This window comes from Calypte anna, chromosome 3, assembly GCF_003957555.1.
Source record: "Calypte anna isolate BGI_N300 chromosome 3, bCalAnn1_v1.p, whole genome shotgun sequence".
NCBI classification, from domain to species: Eukaryota; Metazoa; Chordata; class Aves; order Apodiformes; family Trochilidae; genus Calypte; species Calypte anna.
In genome coordinates, this window is record NC_044246.1 from 1052116 (window position 1) to 1077824 (window position 25709).

The window sequence follows — 25709 nt, forward strand, 5'->3', positions numbered from 1 at the left end:
GAAGCCCCCGAGATGGTGGTGTGGAGCTCCAGCACTGCCTCCCCCACCAGAACACACCCTGGAGCTCCAGTGGGTCCATACCCACTGAACCACCCGAGATCTTCCCATTTCCCCAGCTCTAAGGCACTCTGCCCTTCACACCAAAGCTTTTCCTTTACCTCTGATTTTTACAGTATTCAAACCACCACAGAGAACGCAGGGCAGTGCTCACGACATCACCACAAATGCTTTCACACCTCAGCACTGTCACCTTTTCTCTCTGCTCCTCTCTCAGGCCATGTGCTCCTTCCAAACTATTTCTTCTTTTTCCCTGCTGCCCAACTCTGCTGCCTTGCTTCTCGGGTCAGATTCCTGCAGGGTCAAACTTGTCACCAGATGAAGAAGTGGTAAGAAGTAAATACATGCAAGAACAGCACATTCCTCCTAAGTAATAACCAAGCTTCAGGTCTGTTACCTGGAGTTAAATTAGTCAAAATATCAGTATAAATTAATACAATTTATGCTCTGGGAGGCAAACTGGCCTTCAGCTGTGCCTCCCCTGCCATGTTTTGCAGGTCCTGCCTTGATCCCCCTGGATCTCAGAGGCACAAGAAACCAAACCCAGAGAATCTGTGATCAGAACTTGTCCTGCTCACAGGGCCAACAAGGAGAAACTGAGGGGAAAAAAAAATAAATCAATCCACCAAGGAAGAGACTTAATGGAAAGGAAGATCCCACGTGGGTGGGCAGCAGGGGACACGATTTTATTGCCAGTGGAGCTGGTGGGGTGAGCACATTTCCTCCAGGTGAAAAGGAGACCCCAAAGTGGGGCCAGGAGGACACTGGTGCTCTGGGCACGCAGCATCTTCAGACACCAAAGGATGGGCACAAATCACCACATTTCTGTCAGCAGGGCCATTTGGGGTGAGGTGAGGAACCCCAAGCAGGCTGAGCCACCTCCATCCAGCAGGCAGCCCCCAGGCTGAGCCAGCTGTGACAACACCACGGGTGCCAGGACCAGGCTTTTGCTGTACCCTTTTTAATTCTTTTGTTAAAAATGTCGTAAAGACACCATGAATACAAGTACTGCAGTTACATCAATACAAAAAAAGCAATACAAATTAAGCAGCTGAATACAAAAATACATTGAAATACATGAACACCACAATGTAACTTAGAGCACTAATCAGAATTGTGTATGCGTGGAAAAAAAATTAAATAAAAACCTTTTCTGTATTAGACAACTTAGGTAATTCTCCACTTTTAACAGGAACTTTCTTCTAGGTATGTACTTCACAATTTCTTCTATATACAGCATAGAATAAAATACTTTTAAAAGATATGACATTTTTAATCCTCAATATGTGATATAGGTCTCTTTTACACTAAGAATATCGACTGCATGAGTAAAAACTGTCAAGGTCTCACATCAGCTGATCTGAAAAGGAGGATCAGAGCTGTTCCTTCCACATCATTCCCGTGGGCTGTGAATCAGTTTGGCTTGATGCATCGGGTGATCCTTGTCAAACAGTGTCTCTCACAGTAATAATGTACATAATATTGCTTGGATCTATACAATCATACAAATGTGGCAATCATATCTAAATGTCGTTTATGAAAGAGACAGCTCACACATATACAAGTCTGGGGACTTTCCTTAATGACTTATTTACAATGAAAGTGCTTTTATCAGCTCTAACACGATACAGGGGGGGTGGGTGGGGGGGGGTTGTTTCGTTTTGTTTTTTCTACATGTCAATTATTAGTCTCCCTGAAACTGGAAAAGTATTATATAGAAAATACCACAGCTTTGCAAACACTAGAGCGTACTGTATAACTGCATGTGGTTCTGAGATTAGCAGCTGAAAAGTGTTGATAATTATAATTTAAAAATAAATAAAGCGAAGAGGTAAACCAGTTACAAAACCAGCAGAGAACTGCAATATTCACAACAGTAAAAAGGACTTAAAATCAATTGCTAACAAAACGGTGAAGCGGTGGGGTCAAAAGTCTTGAAAACATCTTTTAAGGACTTGTCATCTGACTCCCCCCCGTTGTTGGGATCGTTCTCCTGGGGCTGAGTCCCCTGCCCGGGCTGCCTCACCTGCCTGGGGTCACTGTACTGCGGTCTGATCAACCCCGACAGAGCCTGGATGGGGAGGTTGTGCACGGCCGGGGCAGTGCTGGAGTGTTTGGCCTGAGCTTTGCTGCTGCCCGTGCCTTTCTCTGCAGCAGCTTCCCCCGACCCTTCCGTGGATTTCTCCGTGCTGGAGGCAGCTTTCTGCAGGGAGGGCTCTTCGGGGGGAGCCGCTTCGCTTTTAGCGGCGTTTTTCAGAATGCTTTTTTTCTGGTTCTCCCCGTTCTCTCCCGAGCCTGCTGGAGCCGTGTCCGAGGCTGAGCTGTGATCCCTGGGATCATACAGGCTGATCCCGCTCAGGATGGAGCCCGGAGCTCCCAGCCTCACCCCGCTGGATGACAATTTGGGGGCGTAGGGAGGCAGAGCATCCGGGTCGGGTTTAGCTGCCGCCGCTTCCGAGGGCTGTGAGGAGCTGGGGCTGGGTCTGGCGAGGCGAGGGTCGAATTTGGGAGGGTGGGAATCCTTGGCCACTCCGTGGTGTGTGTCTGCAGCACCCGAGAGTCTGTGGAGCCTGGGGTCGACGTTTTTTTGTAAGCGAGGGTCTCCCAGTTTGCTGGAGCTGCTGGCGTGGGAATCCTGGGAGGGCTCCAGGTAGGTGTTCCTGGCTGTGAGGTTGTTCTTCACCTTGGCAGCCAGGCGGGGGTCGGCGGGCACGGGGCCGGGGTGGGGGTCACTCTTCAGGTTCCGCAGTTTATTGAGTCTCTGGTCGGCGATGAGAGGAGGGAGAGGTAAATTGATGGAGGAGACGGGGTCGGGTTTAGGCAGAGGGATGGGGAGCAGGTCTTCGGGTGCCCAGACAATGTGCTTGGCAAAGTTTGGTTTCATCAGGGTGACGTCCATCTTAATGTGGCTGAACTGCCTCAGCTGAGAGCGGGGGTCCCGTAACGTCACGCCGGGCAAGGGCTCCAGGGGGATGAGGAAAGCTCGTTCCCTCAGCTCTCGTTCCGAGTCCTCTTCATCCTCATCCATCCCTTTCTGCTTGACTTTCACCCCCCCGTGGGGGTGGTGCAGCTCCAGCTTTGGCCCTCCCAGGGAGGAGCCGGGGTGAGCACCCTCACCGACCTTGTGCATCCTGGGGTCCCGCGCCAGCCGCGGGTCCAGGGGCGCCGGTTCCGAAGGTTTTCTGGGGTTGGACCTGGGGGAGGCCCGAAGTCTGGGGTCAGAGGCCTGAGGCCCGGGCCCCTTTTCCTTTGCCAGCCTGGGATCCGTGGGGATCCCCAGCATGTGCTGCTCTGTGGAATGTTGCTGTCGATTCCTGAAGTTCTCGCTCTGTTTCTTTAAGGTTTTCAGTATGGATTTCACGCTGCTCCCCTCCTCCTCCTCACTGCTGGAGTACCAGTTGACATTGTCATCTACCAACAGGAAATGGCAATAAAAGTCACTCAAGCAGAAGATCATCAAGGAACACAACACATTTACTGACATCAAGGGGCAACAGCTCAGTGAAACCAAACCAAAGCCTCCTGTGAGGTCACCAGTGCCTGCTGTTACACCAACCCTGCTCTGAAATGACAAAAATCCCTCCAAACCTAACAAACCAACTGCAGACCCCCAGCTCTGATGCATTCTCTCCTCATCTCTCTCTGACCAATAATAATCTGGGAATATAACTTATTCAAACAATTATTTTATCAGTACCACTAAAAATAAAAGAGTCTTGATGAAAATTCCCTTAGTTGTGTGCTGACAGAACACCTTATGGTAGCCTTAAAACCAGGTAAAATACAAACTGAAATTTGTGCCTTATTACAATCCAAATCACCAGGCTTTGGGGAGAGAAGAAATAAGAATATTTCCTTTTTAAGGATAAATAAATTCTCTACCTTCTCTGATCTCCTGTAAAGCCCTGCCAGCACAGCTGCCTGCTCAGGTCCACACACTTGCCTGCTCACTGCAGCAAGCTGCTGGCATGTCCTGGCTCAGTAAGATGAGAAATGGAGGTGAAATCCCCCCCCTGATGCACAGGAAGGCACCTCCTGTGCCACAAGAACCATCAGCAGGGAGTGCCATGGGACAGGGACACTTCTCCCTAAAGCCCTCTGGAGGGGAGGACCCTCAAGCACTTTGAGATGTCCTCAGAGTAGATCACTCCAGGTAGCTCTGGGTCTGCAGGCAGCCTGAAGGGCTGAACCTCCAGGTCATCTGGTCAGAATTACTACTGGCAATGTCTCAGACATCATTTGGTACAGCAAGGGCCTTTTGGCCAGAGAACAGGTCAGGTTCTGGTGACAGAACCCATCAGAAAAGGGTGCAGCACAAGGGACAAAGAGACTCAGTGTGGGGGCACCTGAGTACTGGCAGTCAGGAACCATTACCTTTCTGTTTCCATCAGGGATTTTAAGAAGTAATCAAGTTACCAACAACAGAACCTTTTAGAAGTGCAAACTGTACCCAAAAAACTCATCCACTCATCGTTCTACTTTGCACTGGAATGCAGCAATTAAAGTGTGTAAACTCAAATCCTGGAACATGCTGGGAAGGAAAGCAAGTCTGTTCAGCTGGAAATATGACTTGAGCTGGTGTTTGCATGCTCCAAATAGTTGTGAATGGTTGGAAATCCAAGTCAACAGACTTGCTGAAGGCCAGCACATGGTCAGTAAGCACATTGGGAACATGGAATTATCTTTACCTTCGTCTTTGCTCATTGCCCTCTGCCCCTGGCTGCTGACAGAGTCTCCATCTCTTTGATGCTTTTGGCTAAGTCTGGCATAAAGGGCCTTCTGCATTGCTGGGAGAAAATCTGGTACATTGAGGGGTGGTTTATGGCCCATGTGGCTGCCCATGGAGTCCGAGTCACCTCCACCAGGGTGAGGCTCTTGAGCCATGAGGTGAGCCTGGTGGTCTGTAAATTCTCCATGCCATGTTCCATCTGCAGTACCAAAAAAAAAACCAGTTAGCAGCTCATCTACAGCAGAGGAGAGGAAACACAAGACACAGTCAAGCAAAACTCATTTGAGTGATATTACAGGAATGGAAAACATCAGCTGAAAAATCCCCAGAAGACATTTTATCCCCAGTTCTTTCAGCTGCTCAGCTCTGGAGCCGTGAGGGAACAACACAGCACTGCAAAACATTGTACCAGGAGACAACAGTGTTTAAATGTCCTTACCACCAGAGTTATTAGCTGGCTGGAAGTTATGTACAGCTTGATGAGAGTAGTAATTGTCATAGAAATCAGCAGGGTTCTGAATGGGCTCATAGTTCATGTTGGGCTGCCGCTCACCAGGCATCTGCTGGTACTGTGGCCCTGGAGGACAATGATTCTCTCTGGGCATGTTCACCATGTGTCCTTGGACTCCTGGGGCATTGTAGGAGCCCCCCATCCCCGGGGGTGTGAGGGGTGGGCCCCCCTGCTGTCCTTGCATAGGCATACCAGTCTGGTTCTGGGGCCCGAGGAAGCCTGGGGGCACCCCCTGCATGGGGGGGCTCTGCGGCATGCCCGGCCCTGGAGGGCCCCCACAGGGGTGGTGGCCAGGGGAGCCTGGGTGCATTGGGGGCCCGTTGTGTCCTTGGGACATGCCAGGTCCTGGTCCTGGGCTTGAACCCGGGTTGTACATATGCTGAGAGTGGGGGTCGTTGCCTTGGAAGGGTGGTCTGGGGGGTGATCCACTGTTGTAGAAGGTGGGAGGCCTGGAGGCAAAAGAAAAGCAGTGAATCCAGCTGTGATCCCACAAAGTAATCCCTGTTAGCTGTCTGCACCCCCTCCTCATTCTTACACATCTTCCTCTGTACTTACTGCATCCTCAGATGGACTAAAATCTGACAGAAGCAACCCAATTTGCCAGGAGAATAACTAACTACCTGCATCACACCCTGCAGAGCCTGCCTGGACATTTTTTTCAGCATCAGCAGATGCAGAACTCGAGGGTTCTGAACACCCCAAAGGCAACTCCAGCAGCAGTGCTGAGAAAAAGCTAAGGATAAGAAGAGCTGAGGAGAGGATGAACTCTGCTCAACCTGCAAGTGGAGGCACAACAAGAGCCAAACCAAGAGGCAGGGCAGTGACTGTCAGGAAGGTGGAGGCCCAGTGGGTTCTCTGGTGTGAGAAGCAGTTCCAGCACCAGCACCTGACAGAGCCCTAACTCAGCAACATTCCCAGCAGCACATCCTGCTGACAGACACCAAGAGAATCCCTGCATTATTGATGCAGCTGTATTTTAAGGAGAACTCCACACAAACTCCTCAAACCTACTTTTTTCCAATCTTGTGTGCTAAGTCCACAGTAGGTTTCACAACTATCTCAAAGAGAGATGGGATTTTCTTGTAGTCTCCTGAAGGATCTTGGTAATTTTCCAGGTCAGACTCAGAAAATGGATACTGCTCTGGGGGGGTGGGCAGCAGTCCAACACCTGGTGGTGGCTTTGGCAGAGGAACTATGCCACGCTTTCTGAGTTCCTCCAGTTCTTTCTCATCTTCATTTTGGGGTTCCTCCTCGTTATTCAGAACCTAGGACAAAGCAGCACAGCAACCACTTTATTAACTATATGCTAAAAGCAATTCACTTCAGACTAGGGCTTTCCATTTAAATATAATTACCTGCTACAAGACTATACACACTGACATCAAATTCAGGCAAATTATAAACCTATTATTATATAATTTATAATTATTAGATTATAAATCTACTATTATAATAATACATAATATTATATGTAGTATTATTACAGATTCACAGCCAGGAAGAAAACTATTTCTGTAGTCAGAAAGGGACAATTTCTCACAAGTCCATTTCCTTCAAACAGTCCTCTCAAGTGACAGAGGTTGAAGGAATTATTTTAGGATTCATCATGTTTCTGTGTTAAATCCAAGCATCTTTTCTGTTCAGGCCTGTGGCACAGTAACTGTACAGAGACATGAACATCCTGCTTAACACCAGGGTCAGGATTTCATCAATCATTCAGAAGAGGCACCTCATTCCTTTCTCCACCCTGAGTGCAGACACAGTCAGATGGTATCTAACTTTTAAGCAGCCCAAGGCAGACAACATCAAAGCCTCACTTGTTACAGCACCAGAAGATTTCCACAGAAAAGGATCCCAAAGAAAGCTCATGGGCAGAAAACCTGAGCTGTGGAAATAAACAAATCTGCTTGGGCTAAAAACACCCACCTGAACAACTGAGAGCAAGGAGAATTCCTGGCACTGAACCTGCTCACAGCCTTCCTGTGCTCAGGAACAGCAGGGAAGCTGAACAGTGTTCTTGTAGAGCACCCCAGAGAAACAGCTGGCAAAGCTCTCCCCTGTCCCTTCCATCAGCAAACCTCCTGGTTACAAACCCAGTGCTCACCTTATCCAACAGCTCTTTTGTTTCTGCAGTCAGGGGAGCGTGAGAAAACTTGCACTTATCTCCTTGATAGCATTTTGCTCCTGTATGGTAGAACTTGCAAGGGAATTCATGTAAGCAACGTGTTAAGGATTCCTAACAAAGGCTGAGCTCTGCTTTGCACTGTCCTGAAAGCTTGTGAAATCCAGCTGTCAGCTGTCCTGCCATTCCTCACCAGTACTTCTTCTTTCCAAAGCAGAACCTCAATAATTCTGGGAGCTAATAACCAGCTTACCTTCCTGTTCCCTTCAACACTCTGCTAGCAGTCACACTGCTGCAGCCTTAACATTAGTTTTCACTTGATCCTAAAACTGTGATTATAAAGATGAAGGTCTCAATGCCAGAATCAAACACAAAGCCTTTACAAGAAACAAGAACAGATCAGGGGTTAACAAGTATGTGGACAAATGCATTTAGCTTCAACAGGTTTTATCTCTCAAGACATTAAGAACCAAACACCCCAAACCAGTCATTTTATATGTATCTTCTTCTCCTCCTAAGTATTTGAGCAGAAAAATAACCTTGCAGTAAATCTACACAGTCCCTGGTATAGTCTCTAAGAAAAGAAATAGATGCCCTGAAAGATTACATCAATTAAGACTAAATATAGCCTTTCATTTTAATCAAGTATTATTTCTTAAAGGATATTGTGCAAATAAATGCAGTTCTCTCCTTTGGTGCAGTAACCCTGTATGTAAAACTTGCAGATTTCCTTTTTCTTCTCAATCTCTGCATCATGATCAAATTTACACTGCTCTCCCTGTGAATAAAGGAAAAAAGGCACACCAAAACCACACATTATCCACCTGAAATGCTGAGTAAATCAGTTTCACATTGAAAGAAAAACAACCTCCCTGGCTGCACTTAAACTTTTTTAAATTTATAAATTTCAAGCTTTTTAAATTAACTGAATTTCAACTCTTTACTAAGACAGAATTGCATTATCAGCACATAATCATAGGATTATGCCTAGAAACAATTGCTGAACTGGGATTCAATCAGGAATAGGGGCAGAAATGGTCACAGAAAACAAGCTGCCCTTACAGTGCCAGTTCTCCTCTCTGTCTCCACCCAGCAGTTTGCACTCAGAAGGTGTCTGAACAAATCCTGCACTGAAATGAGTTCCCATGTAAACAATTATGCACTTGATCAGAAAACCTGATGCTGTTTTAGAGGTGTGTGGGAGAACTTCAGTCCAACACTCATTAAGCATTAAGCCTCTTCCCTGCAGGAAAACCAGAGCCCAAATAATATAAAGTTTCTATCAGCTGTATGCCAGGATACATTAGGATTACTTTGCTGGAGAGGTTTTTGCATAATTCTGTATTTATTTTAATGAAAAATACACCAAGTGCTCTTAGAGCCATTTGTTTTAAAACTGAAGGTGGCAGCAAATGCTCAGCTAACACTAAAACAGAAAAAGGCAGCAACAAACACACTGCTTTCCATTCCCTCCAGCTTGGGAGACAGGCAGCCTGGTTCTCACCCTTACTTTGACCATTTGAAAAAGGAACAGAAAATATTCTATCTCTACATACAGAGAGAAACCAAACAGAAATGATGCACTCACTTATTTGAGAAGCATGCAGCTTTTCCTAAGTGTGTTTCCTAACTGACTGAGCTAGTCTCACACCAGGGATTCAACTCCACAGCAGCACAAGCTTCTGAAGGAAGCAAGAGCACATTTTTTTGACATAATGAGTGACTGTCTTGCTAGGGTTTGGCTTGCCAGCTGACTGCTCTGAATAGCATCCTCTTCTTTCTGCTGCCTTCCACTTGCTGGCTGAAGGAAGAGGGTTTTTTGGTAGGAGAACTATTGCTACAACCCCACTTCTTGCTTTGAGAGAGAAATAATTTTGCATACTTAAGCAATTCCTTCAGTGCTTCAAAACCAGCAGGAGCACATCAGAGAGAAATTACCTGGTACATTCAGAGACCATTGCCTGCTTACAGATTCCACACTGGGAAGGCTTCTATATTTACTGTGATAAATTCTCAGTGGGAGCTGATACTATCACAGACTTTACTGCTTTTACTAATAAGCAAACACAATCACTTCTAATGGGATTTGTTATAATTAACATGTGTAACAGAAGGGGTATTTCCCACAAGTACTTCTGCTGGCACTGACCTGCAAATACACCCAACCTCAGACCCCAAAACACTCAGCTTCAGCATGCAAGGTTCCTCTGCACCAGCTCCCAAAGAACAGAGTTTCCTCTCCCCTTCCCCATAGCCCAGAGGAGGCCCCCCAGACACAGTGCAGAATTACCTTAATACATCTCCCTTCAAGGAAATATTTACAAATTTGTTTGCCTTTGTGTTCCACCGTGTGCTGATTTATGAACTCCTGACTCATATTAACCCATTTCTTCACTGGTTTGCCATCCTGTAAGGAAAAGGAACATGCTTACTTATTAAGTGTAGTTGCAAAAACATTAGAGCATATGTGGTGCACTAATTACCCCAAAACATGATTAACTACACCATGATTTAAGTTCTTAAAATCATTATATAGAAAATTAGTACAGGAATTACAATTATTATTATTATAAGAAAAACAACCTGTTAGCAAATCCCATGAGGCAAAGAAGCACAATTCAGTGGTGACCCAACTCCTAATTACTGTGTACCCAATGAGGCAAAGAATTATTCCCTCATAATTTGATTCCCATTTCCCCAGAGATGAGCAGTGCTGAGTGGGAAGCTGTGAAGCAGCAGAGCTGATGCTTCATGCTCAGGAGCACACAGGATCACCAGCACAGCCAAGTGTCTGCTCCCATTCTGCTCAGCAAGCTGAGCAATGCCACAAAACATGAACACCAGGGATGATCAGTGGATTTTATGACACTGAGAAGCAGGAATCTTTGAACTAGAAAGGCCACAGCTGGATCAGGCAGGATCCATTTTCTAGATCCTGATTCTAGATTCAGAGCACATTAACTCTGGAGAAATCCCAGCTGCTCCAGGCAAAGCAGCTTGGGACCCAGTTGCTGAACCTCTTCAAGGTTACCACAGGGATCACCTGAACACCATGCTCCAACAGAGACCTTTCTCCTTAGCAGGGGCAGGGCAGGGGAGGGAAGATGTGATCAGGACCACCCAGGACCGAGTTGGGAAACACAGGGAACAATTAAAAGGGCTGGATCACAGCAGAGCCAAGCGTGTGTGTTCTGGAGTGCAGGAGGGAGGAGAACCACAGCCACTGCAGCTGCAGTACACAGACCTCAGCACCATTTGGCCTAATTAACATCTGCCAGTCATGGGTGGATTTGGCCCACGAATCATCAGTTTTGTAGTGTTTTTCATTTAAATGAAGATGGGAGCAGGAGATGCAGAAATCCTGTGGTGATGCTGAACATTCCTTTCTGTAATCCCTGGGCAACAAATTACTAACTGAAAACTGAGGCCATGGATGTTCCCATTTCCACAGTCTAAGCTATGGAAAGGGAAGGGGAACTCTTCATGATTCAGATGGAAACCAGAAAAAACTCTGAAGGTGACACCCTTCTGTGCTGAAAAATCTGTGGTAAGCTAGAACAGCAAACCATCTTATTTCAGATACAATTAACCCTCAAGTCCATGCACCATTCAGCCCCAAAGCTTACAGACCACTTTCATATTTCCAAGAAGGTATTTCACTTCCCATATTTCCAAGAAAAAACCCAACATTATTTGTTGTGTGTGTACAATCATACTTTGTAAATCAAGCGCTGGGAAATCCCAGTAGTTTTCCAGGTAAGAGAAGGAAGTTCCAAGCTATGTGTTTTTAAATATTCTTTTGTTAAAGCAAGCATCCAGACATTTGCAGGAGCTACACGAGGAGTTCAGCTGTAATTGCAGGTACCTCATGAAAGCCATCAGATCCTTTATTGCCCCCTCGGCCCCTTCCACGATCTTTACGTTTCAGTTTCTTTTGCATCCCACGTCCTCGACCAATGTTGTAATTATTTCCTCTCTGAGAAATTCCTGCAAAACACCAACAGCCTCTGTGAGGGACCTCAGAGGGTAAAGAAAAATGGTTACCAAGTGGCATCAAATACAGAGAAATCTAACAAACTCCATTTCTGCAGTGGGAATCCCTACACACCATCCTGGATCAGGAGCTGGCAAGTACAACTCCCCCATCCCACTGGGATTCCCTGCACCTCCCTGCTCTGGGGGAAGCTCCTCCAGCAGCAGCAGCCTGACAAACCTCAGAGAAAACTCAGCTTGTTCCAAGCAGTGTCTCACAACTAGGAATGCAGAGGTGTGGATTTCTAACAACACAGAGACCTGGAACACTTGGGGGCATTTGGTCCCTTTCTGGAGGCAGAACTCACACTTGTTCTGTGTGTGTGTCTGTGTGTGTGTCTGTGTCTGTGTGTGTGTGTCTGTGTGTGGTGGTCTGTGTGTGTCTGTGTGTGTCTGTGGGTGTGTCTGTGTGTGGTGTGTCTGTGTCTGTGTGTGTGTCTGTGTGTGTCTGTGTGTGTGTGTGTGTGTGTCTGTGGTGTCTGTCTGTGTGTTCTGTGGGTGTGTCTGTGGGTGTGTCTGTGTATGTGTCTGTCTGTGTGTGTCTGTCTGTGTGTGTGTGTGTGTCTGGTGTGTGGTGTCTGTCTGTGTCTGTGTGTGTGTCTGTGTCTGTGTATGTGTGTCTGTCTGTGTGTGTCTGTGTGTCTGTGTGTGTCTGTGTGTGTGTCTGTGTCTGTGGGTGTGTCTGTGTGTCTGTGTGTGTGTGCTGTGTCTGTTGTGTGTGTGTGTGTGTGTGTGTGTGTCTGTGTGTGTGTGTCTGTGTGTGTGTCTGTTGTGTGTCTGGTGTCTGTCTGTCTGTGTGTGTGTCTGTCTGTCTGTCTGTCTCTGTATCTCTGTGTGTGTCTGTGTGTGTGTGTCTGTGTGTGTCTGTGTGTGTGTCTGTGTGTGTGTGTGTTTCACTGACACAACAGGCAGGAAACCCCACACCATAACCTCAGGAATAGGACAGAAGAGCTCAGAAGGCAGAGTGTTGGATGGTAACTGTTTGGGAGCCTCCAGTGGGCAGTGATCCAGCACTCCAGGTGTCACCTAACCCCACCCATCTCTCTCTCCACTATCAGAGAAAACCAGTGAGGAAATCCTGTGGCTATCACACCCATGCCAGGTGGCACCAGGGCTGGTTTCAGGGCCTTGACTTCCCCTCAGATAACCTGCAGAGGAAGGTTCTGAAGCAGAATTACCAGGCAGCACATGAAAAGGTTTTTTTTTTGTCTCTGATAAAATAGATTTTGCCAATCTTTGGGCAGTTTCTTTTCCTGTGAAGCAAAGCAGCATGCAATAAATCTTCCCAGCAGGAAAAGCAAGACAGCTCACTGCCCAGTGCCTGCCTGAGAGGGCCAGAGGTGAGGGAAGGATCAGACCCCCAGTGAAAGGTGTGAAGAAGAACCCTTGTGGAACATGCCCTGCACCAGGGCAGCAGGATGTCTGCAGGAATACTTTTCACCAGCTACTGGACCAGCTTTCAATGCAAGAAAAGTGGTGAAAAGACAAATTAAAGCTTACTAGCATCCTGGTGGGGTGTCCTAACACGTGTTCAGGCACCTAACAAAATCTCTAGGGACTTTACTGGTCTTTGGGGGCCTCATCCAGAGATGGAATTGCCACATTTACATTCCTCTCCCCAGACAAGTCAAATTACTCTCAAACTACACCAGAAATTCACTTTATAGCCCTATGATTTCTTACTTGAGCAGGTGCACAACAGAAACCTTGATTTTCTGATAGGCTCTTATTTCTTTCTTTACTACATCACCCAACACCTGATGTTTTCTTTCAATGTGGGCATTATTCCTCCCCTAGAAGCTGACAGGAAAACCACCACCACTGGCAGCTTCCTTCACCCCACTCTCAAGACAGAGACTCAGGGGATGGTTGGGGTTGGAAGGGATCCTAAAGCTCATCCAGCAACATCCTGACATGACTGATGGCACAAGTGCTGCCACTGTACTACAGTTAAGGAGTCAAATTATCTTACCTTTCTGGAGCCCTTTCATCCCCTGCTTTTTCACTGGTTCTTTTGGGAATGGAGGTCCTAAATCAGCACTGGAGGTCTCTTTAGCTTGCCTGTATTGTTTAAGCTGATCAGCAAAATCTTCATCCTTTTCTTCCTCGTTATAATTACCAAAGTTTTCATCACTGTAATGACTATAGTCGTCATACTCCTTACTTTTAACATTTTTTTTATGTTGCATTTTCTGTGAACTCATGTAATTTCCTGATACGTGTCCATGCTGCATGAAAGGGATTGCATTGTTCAGAAGCAACTCAGGACTGCAACAAAACATTCCTTCTAACTGCTCTACACACCCATTTTCACTCTGTTTTACTGTCATGCTGTCTACCAGAGCTGTGCAAACAAGCATTGATAACAAATAGTGAAGATCAGCCAGTTATTAAAAATCAGTACTTTTGATTCCAAATGCATCAAAAAGGACAAAACAGAACAGCATCAGCATCTCAACTCCAGGGAACTTGACTGCAGGACTGACAGAGCACGTGGATGTTTGCAGTTCCAAGTGCTACTCAGACCAACTTGGACTAAAATAGATTTTTTTTCCAGCCATGCTCTCCCTATTGTGATGATTTTGGACACAACCTGTCCTGTCCCTGTCAGTCAGGCTGAAATACTTCTTGTGGCCTCTCCTGTCCCTTCTCCCACTCCTGCAGACAGGATCAGACAATTGTTAATAAATTCAGAGGTGCAGAGGTTTCTGGAACAGTTTCAGGCTACAAGGAGAGACTCCTCTCAAGCACCAGAGTTTCATCAAGCCTCCAGCTGCTCCATGGCAGCTCCAGAGAACAGCATCCTGTCTCCCCCTGTGGTCTCAGGAGGGCTATCCAACTGCAAAGGCTGAGAAAAGCCAAGACAAAATGAAAGCAGAATCACCTCTAGATATTAACAAAGTGGCTTTTCAAGAGCTGTTTCCTGTTAGGGCAGGTCTAGATCAAGTCGACCTCCAAACACTGCAGCATTTACTTTGCATTCTTTAAATTACACCTAAACAGAGACATGAGAAATCAGTTTATAAAGCAAAAGAAGGAAAGCATGCTACCTGACTGAAGGAGGAATCATAATCTCTGTATGAAGAGCTGCTGCTCTTCTTATGTGGTCTTTCTGTACGCTCAATGTCAGAGTCATGGCTGTAGTCTGAGCTGTCATCACTGGAAGGGGAGTTATGCTGAAAAAGGAAGCAAACAGCTCTCTCAGACATGGAGATAGAATCCTCTGTGCAATGGGTCTGCTGTGGAGGGAGCTCAAGGAAGAATTAGCCCAAGAGATTAAAATATTTTCTTAATTCTTACCCCCCTCTGCTGCTGGGGGAAGTTAAAGAAAGAACACTCTTTGACGACCCATCCTTTTTATCAAAACCCAAGATCTGGTCAGATGAGGTTTCTGAACAGCAACACTGTGGGCTCTGTGGTTTCTCTGGGGGACAGAAGCTCCCTGAGGGGCTCTCCCAGCACGGTAGCAGAGCAGGGGTGCTGCTAGAAGGCTAACAAGTCTGGGAGATGGCTAGAAACTTGCATCTGAGCACAGAAGTATCAGCATCCTGTCATTTGCTGCTAGGAGAAAGCTCCAGCCTACTGCACTGCAAGTGTTCTAATTAGGGGGCTGTTCTGTAGGAAAAACAAACCAGAAGGCTGTATTTCTGTGACTTTTAGGAGAGGACTTAAAAGGCTTAGTATTCTAAGATAAAGCTTTGTGAATCTCTTGCCTTTAAGTCCATTAAAATACACACTAGACACACGATCATAATGAACTTTACTGAAGGCTTCACCTCACTACTCTTCTCTCCATAAATCATCAGAAAAAGCAAAGCTGTAAATTCACATTTTGCCTCTGATCCAGTATGGTTCAGCTACCATTGTCATTGTCAGTGGCCTCATTTGCACCTCTGCTTAAGATTTAATCAAAGTAAGAAGAGGTTTAACACTACATCCTTTCATCTCAGAACTACTACAACCTGGAGTAAAATGCTCAGAAATGTCAGGATTTGCTAAGCCACTATGAACAGAAATTCTGGAATAAATAAGCATCTGGTGAAGATGTGTGTGACAAATAACACAGTTTTACACCCCTCATCTGATTTTTTGATTATTTTATATATAAACAGGTGAAAACCAGGTTTATGAAGATGCATTCAGACAAAGCTAAGAAGCCAGTTTCCACCTATCACTTGAAATGTCCTATGGCTGGATAATTCAATGATTTGCTGTTCTTACCCCATGTCAACTGCCCCTGAAATCTGTGAATATACATTTCATGTCTCAAAAGTCTTTTTTAAACATTTCTTTAATATTGTAGCAGATTGCTAAGACAGGAATCCCCAAACTTGGCCTCAGAGACCCAAGCCTGCCTAAACAGCAATAAAACCATTTCAGTTTTCTTTTGCAACTCCCTGAATCCTTGTCTGGACCTGGAACCCTGGCACTAAAAGCAGCACCTGCATATGTTGGTTTGCATTTCCTAACCTTATGCTTATCCCGTCTCCTCCTTTTGGATTTTTTCTTTTCTTTTTCTTTTTTGCGTTTCTTCCGGGATTTTCGATGTCCTTTTTCATTCTTCTGTTTGTCATCACCTTTTGAACCATGCTCTTTCACATCTTCATATGCTGCATCATCTATTTCACCATCTTCCAGCTCCCCATCTTCTCTGTAGGAGGAAAAACAGCAAGACAAGAAAATTCTGTGTTGCTGCTCACCTCCCAGCAAACACAAACACACCCACCTGCCCTTCACACCACTGACATTTATACAAATGTACAGATAGATATATAGATATATACAGGCTTTTTCAGGCATCTAACTCTCCAAGAACTACTGGGATTTTAGAATTCTCTTTTGCAGTTAAGAGAAAAATGGAATGCAAGCCATTAAATGGCCCTGAAAGGTATGACAAAATTTAAAAGTTTTAAAAGAATTTCTTCTTTTTTAATTCTCAGAACAAAGATCTTCCCTATTTACACAGTTTTCTCCAACATAGATAAAAAAAAACCAAACAAAGCTGCTTCCACACAGAGCACTCTGTTGCCCTTAAACACCTTTCCAAGAGGCAGTTTAACCATTTCTAGAAGTATTTCCACTACACAGACTGATTTTAAACAAATCCTACCAGACACTGTAACACTTATTTGTAAATAAACTTGAAGTTTTGTCTCCTGACTCAAACAACAGCATCCCTGAAAATATCTTGCCCTGAAAGAAATGTTTTGCCCAAACACCAGCTGACTTGTTTCACCAGTTCAGACACAGGGCTGAAGCAATTTCACCTCCCCTCCTGCTACTTGGTATTTGCTGGGGTTTGGGCGTGGAAGAATTTTCTGCTTTTAAACATTTATAATCAAGTCTGCACAATGATTTCTACATTACTGCCACTGCTTCAGGAATTCAGCCTTTGCAGGCACTGTGGAATCTTATGGGAACTCAGGAGATTGCTTGCAAACATCCCCGAGGCTGGGAGGAGGGAAGATGTGACTGCTGAACTGACAACTGCCTGTCCTAAAACTTCTCAGAACTAAAGACTTCAGAAACCCACAATGTAAAAAAAAAAAAGAGGAAAAAAACCAAAACACCAAACCCCAACAAACCAAACCAAAGAGCCATCAAGATATGACTGCAGATCATGAACTAGATCAAAAATGAAAGGGGGAAAAAAAAATAAAAATCAAAACCACATCCAGATTATCAACTCACATCAAGGCCTGGGTGAAACCTCAGAGCTGCCACCTCTGAACCTCAGCTGCTGGTGAGATCCACACCAAGGGAACCCTTCCCTTCACCCCCTGCCACCCAGAAAGCAGCAGCCCTGGGCAGCCCAGCCTCACAAACACACTTTGCTGCAGGAAAACCAAAAGAACTTAGAAAGAAGGGGGGAAATACTCAGCTCCCCTCCCCTAAGCTTAGCTGCACTGCACATGCAGTGCCCTCTGGGTTTGCTCATGGCCTTCAGCACTTATTTGGAGTATTCTGACAGGACATTATTTTCCAGTGCAACTCTAACACAGGAGGAAGCCAGGAGGTCAAAATTATCTCCAGAGCAAGTAACAATAATCAGGAATAATCAAAACATGCCCACTGCCAAGCAGGCACCACCCGTGAAGTCCAGAGGCAGCTGCAGAACCTGTGGTGATGTGATTTCTATAAGGTTTCTTTACCAGTGACCAGCTCCTTTGGGACCTGCCTCCTTATATTTACACTCCTGGGATGCATCTGGGACTCCAGAAACTTTCTAGGTAAAACAATCAGGCAGGATCTCAGTAACACCATCCTCTGGATTGCATTTCAAAGGTAAGATTACACAAGTCCTCTAAGCCTCAAATGCTGAACTTCTTTCCACAACACTCTAGAATTTCCCAAACATTACTCAGATGTAAAATGTAAAAAATGTAAAAAATAAAACTGGATAAATATGATTTGGAAAGACAATGGCCAAAGAGGTATAATTTCTGGGAAATAATTTAATTACACTTCAAAGAAAGTTCAAAGCAAGTGACAACAGAGAAACTGCCTTCTGCTCTACTGGCATTTTTTCCCCATTTAATGTGCAAAACTGGAGCAAAAGTGAGTGCAGAACCTGCCCTTTTACAAGTTCACTTTCCCAAGTTTATTCCACAGACCTGGCTACAGCCAGCAGCTCTGGGAAGGGCTTTCAGCCACCTGAACCAAGGCTCCCTCCCTTCCCCCTGTGAGTACTGTGACCCACCCAAGAGGCATGGTCTGGGAACACACAGCCAGCAGAGGATTTTCTAGGCACTGGGGCTGAGCCTCAGGTTGAACTCTACAGCCAACAGAACCACCACTGACCAGAGAAACAATGGAACTTGGGGTTTGCCACGAGCAGCTGCTTCCTCACTGACACCCTGGGCTCACACCTTATCTGAGAGTGCTTTCTCTTCTGCCACACAAACCCCACAGTGCTCTCCATCCAGAAAAGCAGCACAATTTTGTTGTCTTTTTCAAGAATTCACATGTATTCCACCACCTGCCCCACAACCCAATAAGCACAGAAGCAACCCTCATGGGAACACACCTCCAGGCTGTGGGAGGGATGGTTCATGGTGCCCACATAGGGAGTCAAGAGCAACAATCCCTGCCAGAGTTTAACCCTCCTGCACCCTGTCTGCAGCGCTGGGACTGAACCTGAGGCATCATCAGATGAAGAGAACTCAGAGAAATTCACAGGAATGAATCCTGACCTCTGCAGTAGTTACAGTCCTCTTGGAAGAGACACGAAGTGTCTTCATCCAATGCTTGGTTGAGGTTGTTCAGAGGGGTTTGGCTGCTGCTGCCTGACCTCCTGCACCTCCTTCCCGTGTCCCTGGATCCTTGGCTGTCCCAAGGCAGCTGCTGAGCTCTGCTGGGGGATCCCTCCTGACCCCAGGGACAGCACCCAGGGCCACAGACACCAGCAGGGCACAGGCAGCATGTGGGCAGGGATCTCTCTCTCTGCCATCACCCTGTCCTGCACTGCCTGCACACACACACTCAGTTTGGTTCAGCTCCAGAGGGAAGGGGTAGAACTCCAGGCTTAGGCACTGCTCCCTTTTCCACCATTTCCAGGGATGGAGCTTGGTGGATATGTGGAAACAAAACCATAGAGCAGCTTCCACTGTCCCTAGAGCATCTCCAAGGGGATTACACAGGCAAAGAAGTATTTAGTATATTTAATGTAAGAACTATTTCATATATTTAATTTTTCTGGTGAAATCCAGGAGAGGATCAGCCATGCAAACATTTGGCTTGGGACAGGAGACAACCAGGCTGAGCCTCACTCCCCACTGCTCCTGTGTTTGCAGTTTCCTTTCTAACATCCCTCTCAGCTGTAAACTTCCCTTGCCTGCCCTTAGCCCAAGTGGGGTTTAAAACAGCCATTTTTATCTTCAGAGGAGATTCCCAACACAAATTCCTTAACCCAAGCCACCAGAAGACCAAGGTGCATTTTCAGACAATGTAGCTCTGGGATGTTGTAAGGAAAGCAACCATTCTGCTCCCTGGGGAACAGCTTCCTATCAGGAGTCCCCAGCACCCCTCCAGACACAGCAGGAGCCACACCAGGATCAGACTTCTGGGTGTGCAAGGCCTGAGGTGAAGCCCATCACACACAGGCAGAACGCCAGCAAACATCACTTGCTGTAAGGTCTGGTCTTGGTAGGTTTGATTCACAGGGGAGGAAAAGGACTCATTCAAAAAATTAATTTTTCTTTTTACAATGCCTCTGACTTTGTTGCTTACAGTCAGCCTAGAAAGAACATAAATAGACAAAATCTTTCCAAAAGCATTACTAAAACTAGGAAAAGTATATTGTGGAAAAACTTAGAAGGCTGCAAACATCTCCCTTTTACTGCTTGTACCCATCCCAAGAGCAGGGTGGCAAGAATGCAAATGAGCAGCTCACACATGAGCAGATCTCTGACACATTAATAGATTATTTTAAGAAGACACTAATTGCTGCTGATAACTGAATATTACTGTCCAGAAAGAAATTAAATCTATTTCTTCCTAAGAGAAATAGAAATTTCTTCCTGAAGAAGAAATAACCTTAACCTCTTATTTCTGTGACTAGTTCTAGAAGAGACAGGTTACCAGATACACCCAAGATGTCCAAAACCTCTTTTTCTCACCTAGAAACAAATGAACCTTAGAGGGGCTGGTCCCAGCCTCACAAACCTGCCCTCTGCTCTCTTGTGACAAGGACAGCTGGCACAGGCACAGCTTGCCCTGATAAAACTGCCTTTTGTCTCTGGCCAGGCCTCACTGAAAAGCCTCAACTCCTCTCCTGGATCCTTTCCCTCCTTAATTCCTCGGGGCACAAACCACATTTCTCCCTCAGCCCCTCTATTCCAGCTCCTGTTGCTCCAGATACCCCTCCTGGATGTACTTTCCACACCCAGCAGAGCAGGAGGAGCAGGGTGACACAGCCAGGGGCTGCCACAGCACCCTGCAAATGTCACAGGGAACCTTTGGGGTTTGTAACATGATGAGGAGAGCAAGAACTCAGACACAGTTCAGTGACATGAACATGGCATGGCTGGAGTAAGGCTTCAGAGGGCTAAAAATTCATGAAATTCACTTGCCCTAGCACACTGCTACACTGCTGGGTTTATAGGGATTGTAAGAATGAAATTCAACCTTAAACTGTAATAAAATAAGGCAAAGCAGTACAAACCCAGAAGGCCTTGCTGCAGTTAGCACAACAAGCCAGTGCTCACCTAGAGCTGGGACTGCTTGCTTTGACAATGTTATTTGGGTCACTTCATGGCCCTTTCCAGCTGCCCCTTTAGTTTTGCCCACTCTGCAAAGTGAAGTTATTTTAATCTCCAGCCAGGCAGTGAAACTGCATCATGAAGAGTTACTGACCAGCCTGCTTGGGGGATTTAACCTCTGTTTTACTTGTGTCCTCAGAGCAGGCTGTAGCAGATCCTGTGTTCCCATACAATGTGGAAGGAAGTGAGAAGGCCAGCCATGGGGCAGGCCAAAACCCCAGCCTCCTGTGGTGTGGCACTGGAGGCCCAGCAGCAGCTTTGGGAAAGCTCTAACACTGCTGCAGGGAAATGACATTCCTAGCACAGCTCCCTCCTGCTGGGGGACAGGCAAGGCTGCTGTGCCCACAGCCACCTTTGGGACTGAGTCTCTTTCTGTTCCCTAATGGCAAAGCAAGTTTTGGAACCATGCTTGAAAACCATCAGTCCCTGCAAGGCTGCATTTAGCAACCACAAGTAACTCCAGTGTCACATGAAGACAATCTTTGGGGATGAACTATTAGTAAAAGGAAAAAAAAACAACCCAAAAAACTGTCCACAACCAGCTGGTAAGTGAGTTTTCAAACCAAGTATGCACATCAGGGAGGGAAAGGAATAAGAGGTAGAATAAAGAAGTATTTATGTGGTCACACTGAACTAAATATGCCTGGAAGGCTTTGTGCAAGGAAAGCCTGGAGAGCAGTGTGGGCTCTGAGGCTGAGGAGCTGCTGGGGATGAGCCCTTCAGCTTCCAGAGCCACCTCCCTGCTCTGGAACACCCAAACCAGAGGGGCAATGCAGCTTCTGATACCAAACTGCTGACTGAGCAGAAAGGGAGAGGATGCACAGCTAAAGTTCACCCTGCAGGACTGCAGTTCCCACTCACAAACCCACAGATCCTTGGCTACAAAACCCACCATTTGCCTTTTCTCATCTGGCAAGCAGCTGTAATTGAGCAGGGAGGGAGAACCAGACAGACCTGTTGGAGCAGCAGAGGGTAAACAGCTCCCAGGAGTGCAGAACTGGCACAGGGAAAGGGAGCAGGACACACTCCCAGGGCTGGGAACTGGGCAGGAAAAAAATAAAAACCAAAAGGGGTGGCTGGCTGGAGCCTCAGTTCCCTGCAGCCCTGTGGAGTGAGCTCTCAATGATCAGGCCTAATCTTTAGTCACTGCTATTTTTACAGCAGATTAATGGTGCAGGAAATCTCCAAGCCTGGAGATATTAGACAAGCGAGCAGAGATGGGCATCAAAAAGTATCAGTGCCAACCTAACAATTCAGATTTTAAAAATAAATTAGTCCCAAGTTATTTTCTAAGTTTCTGGCAATTGCAAATCTGGCAGGGATCTGAGATGCAGAAACCACGTGTAGCAAACAGTCCTTTCTGCTGCCTGAAGAGCTCACTGCTATGGGAAAGCCAGAGGCTACAGACTGAATTCTGGCACATTTTAACAAGTGCTTAGTCCAGCGCTCTGAGCACCTGCACTCATCCTCCCCAGCAGGATGTTTATTTTACTTGGGATGTCTACAAAATAGCCTTGCAGAGAAACATGCAGCACCCACCTGCAGACGATGCTAACACTACAAACTATCCAACTCATTCATGACTTCATTTGCTGTAGCCAAGCTTGCCTGCACCCTGCCTTGGACTTCTGCCCCCATCAGATGCCCTACAGAACATAATCCCTGATGCCTCTCCTTCCAGGAAACACTTCTTCTAAAAGACACAGATCCCTGTGTGCACAGTCTCATACTTCATTAAAGAGAAGGTCCTCACAATGAACTTCAAAGAATGAGAAACCTCCTTGGCCTAATCAGGTGCCCCATCTATAAAGTGAGAAGACAGAACCTCTGGACTAAACCAATCCTCAGCTCAGAATGTTGAGGTGTGGACAGACACTGCTGAGATCAGTCCCCTCTGACCCCTAAGATGAGGGAACACCAGGTTACTGACTGCTCTCAGGATGTTCATTTTCTGCTGCACAACAAACCCCCTGCCCAGGCAGGAGTTCCCAGCCCTGCTGAGCTCCCAGTGCAGGCACTGGATAAGCTGTGCTGACACTGGAGCTGTGCTCTGGGACACCCCAGCAGGGGAACAGGGGGGAGCTCAGCACATGGGAGCAGCCCACTCGGGGCTCCCTACACAACTTCCAACTGCTTTGCAACAGAACCTGGGCAGAACCCCCTGAGGACTGAAGGCCCTGCTCAGCTACAGCTGGGCTGCCCCTGCTCCCACTGAGGCAACCTGGGGGCTGCTGGGCTTTCTCTTTAAGGCCTCAGCTGGTAGGGAAATCTTTGCCAGGCTCAGCTCAAACACTACATGTTGGCAGGATTACATTTGCACAGCTAATAGAATACAAAGAGTTGGGGGCTTTGCTTTTTCTTCCTTTTTTTTCACCAACACCCTGGGTATATGAAGAACACCCACAGCTGGGAGGGGAGCAGAAGTTTTGAAACCATCTTGTTTACAGGAAGTTTTTTGTACCAGGTAGATGTGTTTATTGTTAACCACTTCTGAAATGAAAACGTTGTCAAGCACTGTTTATAAATTAACCTGCATTACAAGCACATTAAGGCTGTTAGGTAGGACTCATTTATTCTATTTCATCACTCACCAGTGTAACAATAGGCCCAGTGGTCAGAGGAACTCAACTTCTCACCATGAGTAACTCCAAGTGACAAAAACTATGCTTCCAGCAGCACAGTGAGTAACTCGGGCTTGTCCTCCAGGAGGACTTTACCACACAAAGGAATTTTCAAGCCTCCAAACAGTAAAAACTCCCAGTTATTAGCTCCAGGAACTCTGGAGCACTCTGTGACTGCTGCAAGGTTGGACACGTGGCTATGCCCTATCTCAGCAGTCCCAGGGGGTCACTGCTTTGGCTTTTTACTCAGCACTTTTTTTTCTTTTTTTTTTTGGAACAGAGAGCATGACACAACTTACACCAGGTCATCGTTTAAAGCAGGAAGGTGAAAACAAGGATCAGCAACTCTAGGGCCTGCCCTGAACCCCTTACTCCACCACAGTACCATGTTTGGAGCAGTGAGCTGGTGTGGCTCTCCACTTCCCAATCTGTAACTCCAAATTAGTAACTCTGCAGTGAGGGAACACTTACATTCCCTCACAAGCCTTTTTTTATTATTATTATGATTTTTTTTCCTCTGAAACAAGCACTGAGCAGGGCTGTGGGGCTGTGTGGGGAGGACAGGCTGGAGCCCAGCTGCCCAAAACCAACGTTTTTAACTCCTGCAGTTGTGTCAAGAATGCTCTGAGTAGATGTAGACTGAAGGACTGGTTGCTTTCACCCTGGCACAGGATTTGTGGAGCTATTTAGGAAGGCCAGGGCTGCCTGGAGAAAGGATTTGAATTTCCAGCAGCTGCGGGAGGGGGAGGGAAGGAGGAACAGAGGTCCTTTCACCAGGAACAGGACTCTGGTTTTCTGCGCATGGGGATTGAGAGGTGGCAAAGATAACGTCAGTCAGACCTTAATCTGCATAAAAAATCCAGTTAAACGGGGAAGGTGTAATCTGGCAAGAAAATGACGTTAAATATGGATCTCGTGATTCTTGTATGAACAAAACCAACGGGAAAAAAAATAAAAAAGGAAAAAAAAACCAAACCAACTGGCAAGCACCCTTTCCTACCTGACTATCAGCACCAGGGCAAGGGAGAAAAAGAACAATGGTGACATTCAACAGACACCCGCTGGAAAGTGCAATTTATGTAAAGAAATGGAAAACAGTCCCCTTTCCCAGCCAGAATAAAGAAAGATGTAAAAGGCATGCATTCCAAAAAATAAAACCCTGCTAATAATGCACTTCTAGTTCAGTGACAACCCCCTCCCCTCCTCGCATTCCCCCACCACCACCGCCCCAGTCCTCACCTGAAGGTGACCTGCCCCCCCCCAAAACATCGTTAACCCCTAGCACATTAACACACAGCATCATCATCATCATCATTATCAGCATCATCATCACCCCACTAGTATCACCATTATGAGAAGCGGAGAGAGAGAGAGAGAGAGAGAGAGAGAGAAAGAATGTTACTCGACCTTTCGTCCCTGCATGTTGCCTGTCAGAGTCGGGCATGTTTGGGTCAAGAACTGGGTTTGGGGTTTGGAGAACAGGCTTTCAAAGGCCATTGTGCTGGCTGTGGTGTGGTGAGGAGGAGGAGGAGGAGGGAGGTGGAGGAAGGCAGGACACTGCCGCTGCCCGTGGTGCGGAGGGAGGAGGAGGAGGTGGCGGCGGCGCGCACAGCCGCTCTGGGGGCGGCTCGGTGAGGAGGAGGGTCGGGTCCCTTCAGTGAGGAGAGGATGAAGGTTTCACTCACGGTTACTTAGTGAGACACTAACGGGCACTCAGTGCAGGGCGAGGCTGCACAGGCTGAGCCCGGCCGCCCCGCGCGGGCAGGAGGAGGAGGAGGCGGCAGCGGCGGCGGCTCGGAGGAGCAGGCCCGGGGCACAGGAGAACGAGAGGACACACACACGGGGAAGGGAGGTGCTGGTGGCCGGAGATGGCTGCCCTATTTCTTCCTTACAAACATGGCGCCCGCTCGAGGCACTCTCACAAAATGGCGGCGGCAGCGGCGGCGGCGAAGGAGGAGGAAGAGGACGACGGCGGAGGAGGAGGAGGAGGAAGAGGAGGACGACGAGGCGGCGGCGGCAGCAGTAGCAGCGGCGGCGGCAGCAGCAGCAGCGGCCCTCCCCCGGCGCTCGCAGCCCAGCAATCGCCGCCGCCACCACCACCGCGTTCTTCCGCGCCCGTCGGGGCCGCGATGGCGTCGCCTCAGCCCCTCCGCAGCCGCCGCCGCCCCCCCCCCGCCGCTGGCGCTCGCGCTCCTCCTCCCTCCTCCTCCTTCCCCCCTTTTCCCCCCGCCCTCCCGCCGCCGCCATTGGCTGCCACTCCCCCCGTCACGGCCCCGCCCCCCTCCCATTGGCCGGCCCGGCACGCCGCCGTGACGTCACGCCGCCGCTGGGTGTGTGTGGAGGGGGGCGCGCACACGCACGGCGGGACCACGCAGAG

General features: G+C 47.2%; 1 protein-coding gene across 1 annotated transcript; it reads right to left on the minus strand.

The window, feature by feature from the left end:
- Nucleotides 1-1002: 1002 nt before the first annotated feature.
- Nucleotides 1003-25477, minus strand: ZC3H6 (zinc finger CCCH-type containing 6). The gene is given in 13 exon segments (XM_030447045.1): nt 1003-3468; nt 4746-4985; nt 5226-5746; nt 6309-6562; nt 7402-7511; nt 8086-8197; nt 9710-9826; nt 11285-11406; nt 13424-13679; nt 14502-14627; nt 15922-16100; nt 24740-24802; nt 24805-25477. Coding segments are annotated over 13 exon segments (3636 nt in total). The 5' UTR covers nt 24830-25477; the 3' UTR covers nt 1003-1957.
- Between the last annotated feature and the right edge of the window lie 232 nt (nt 25478-25709).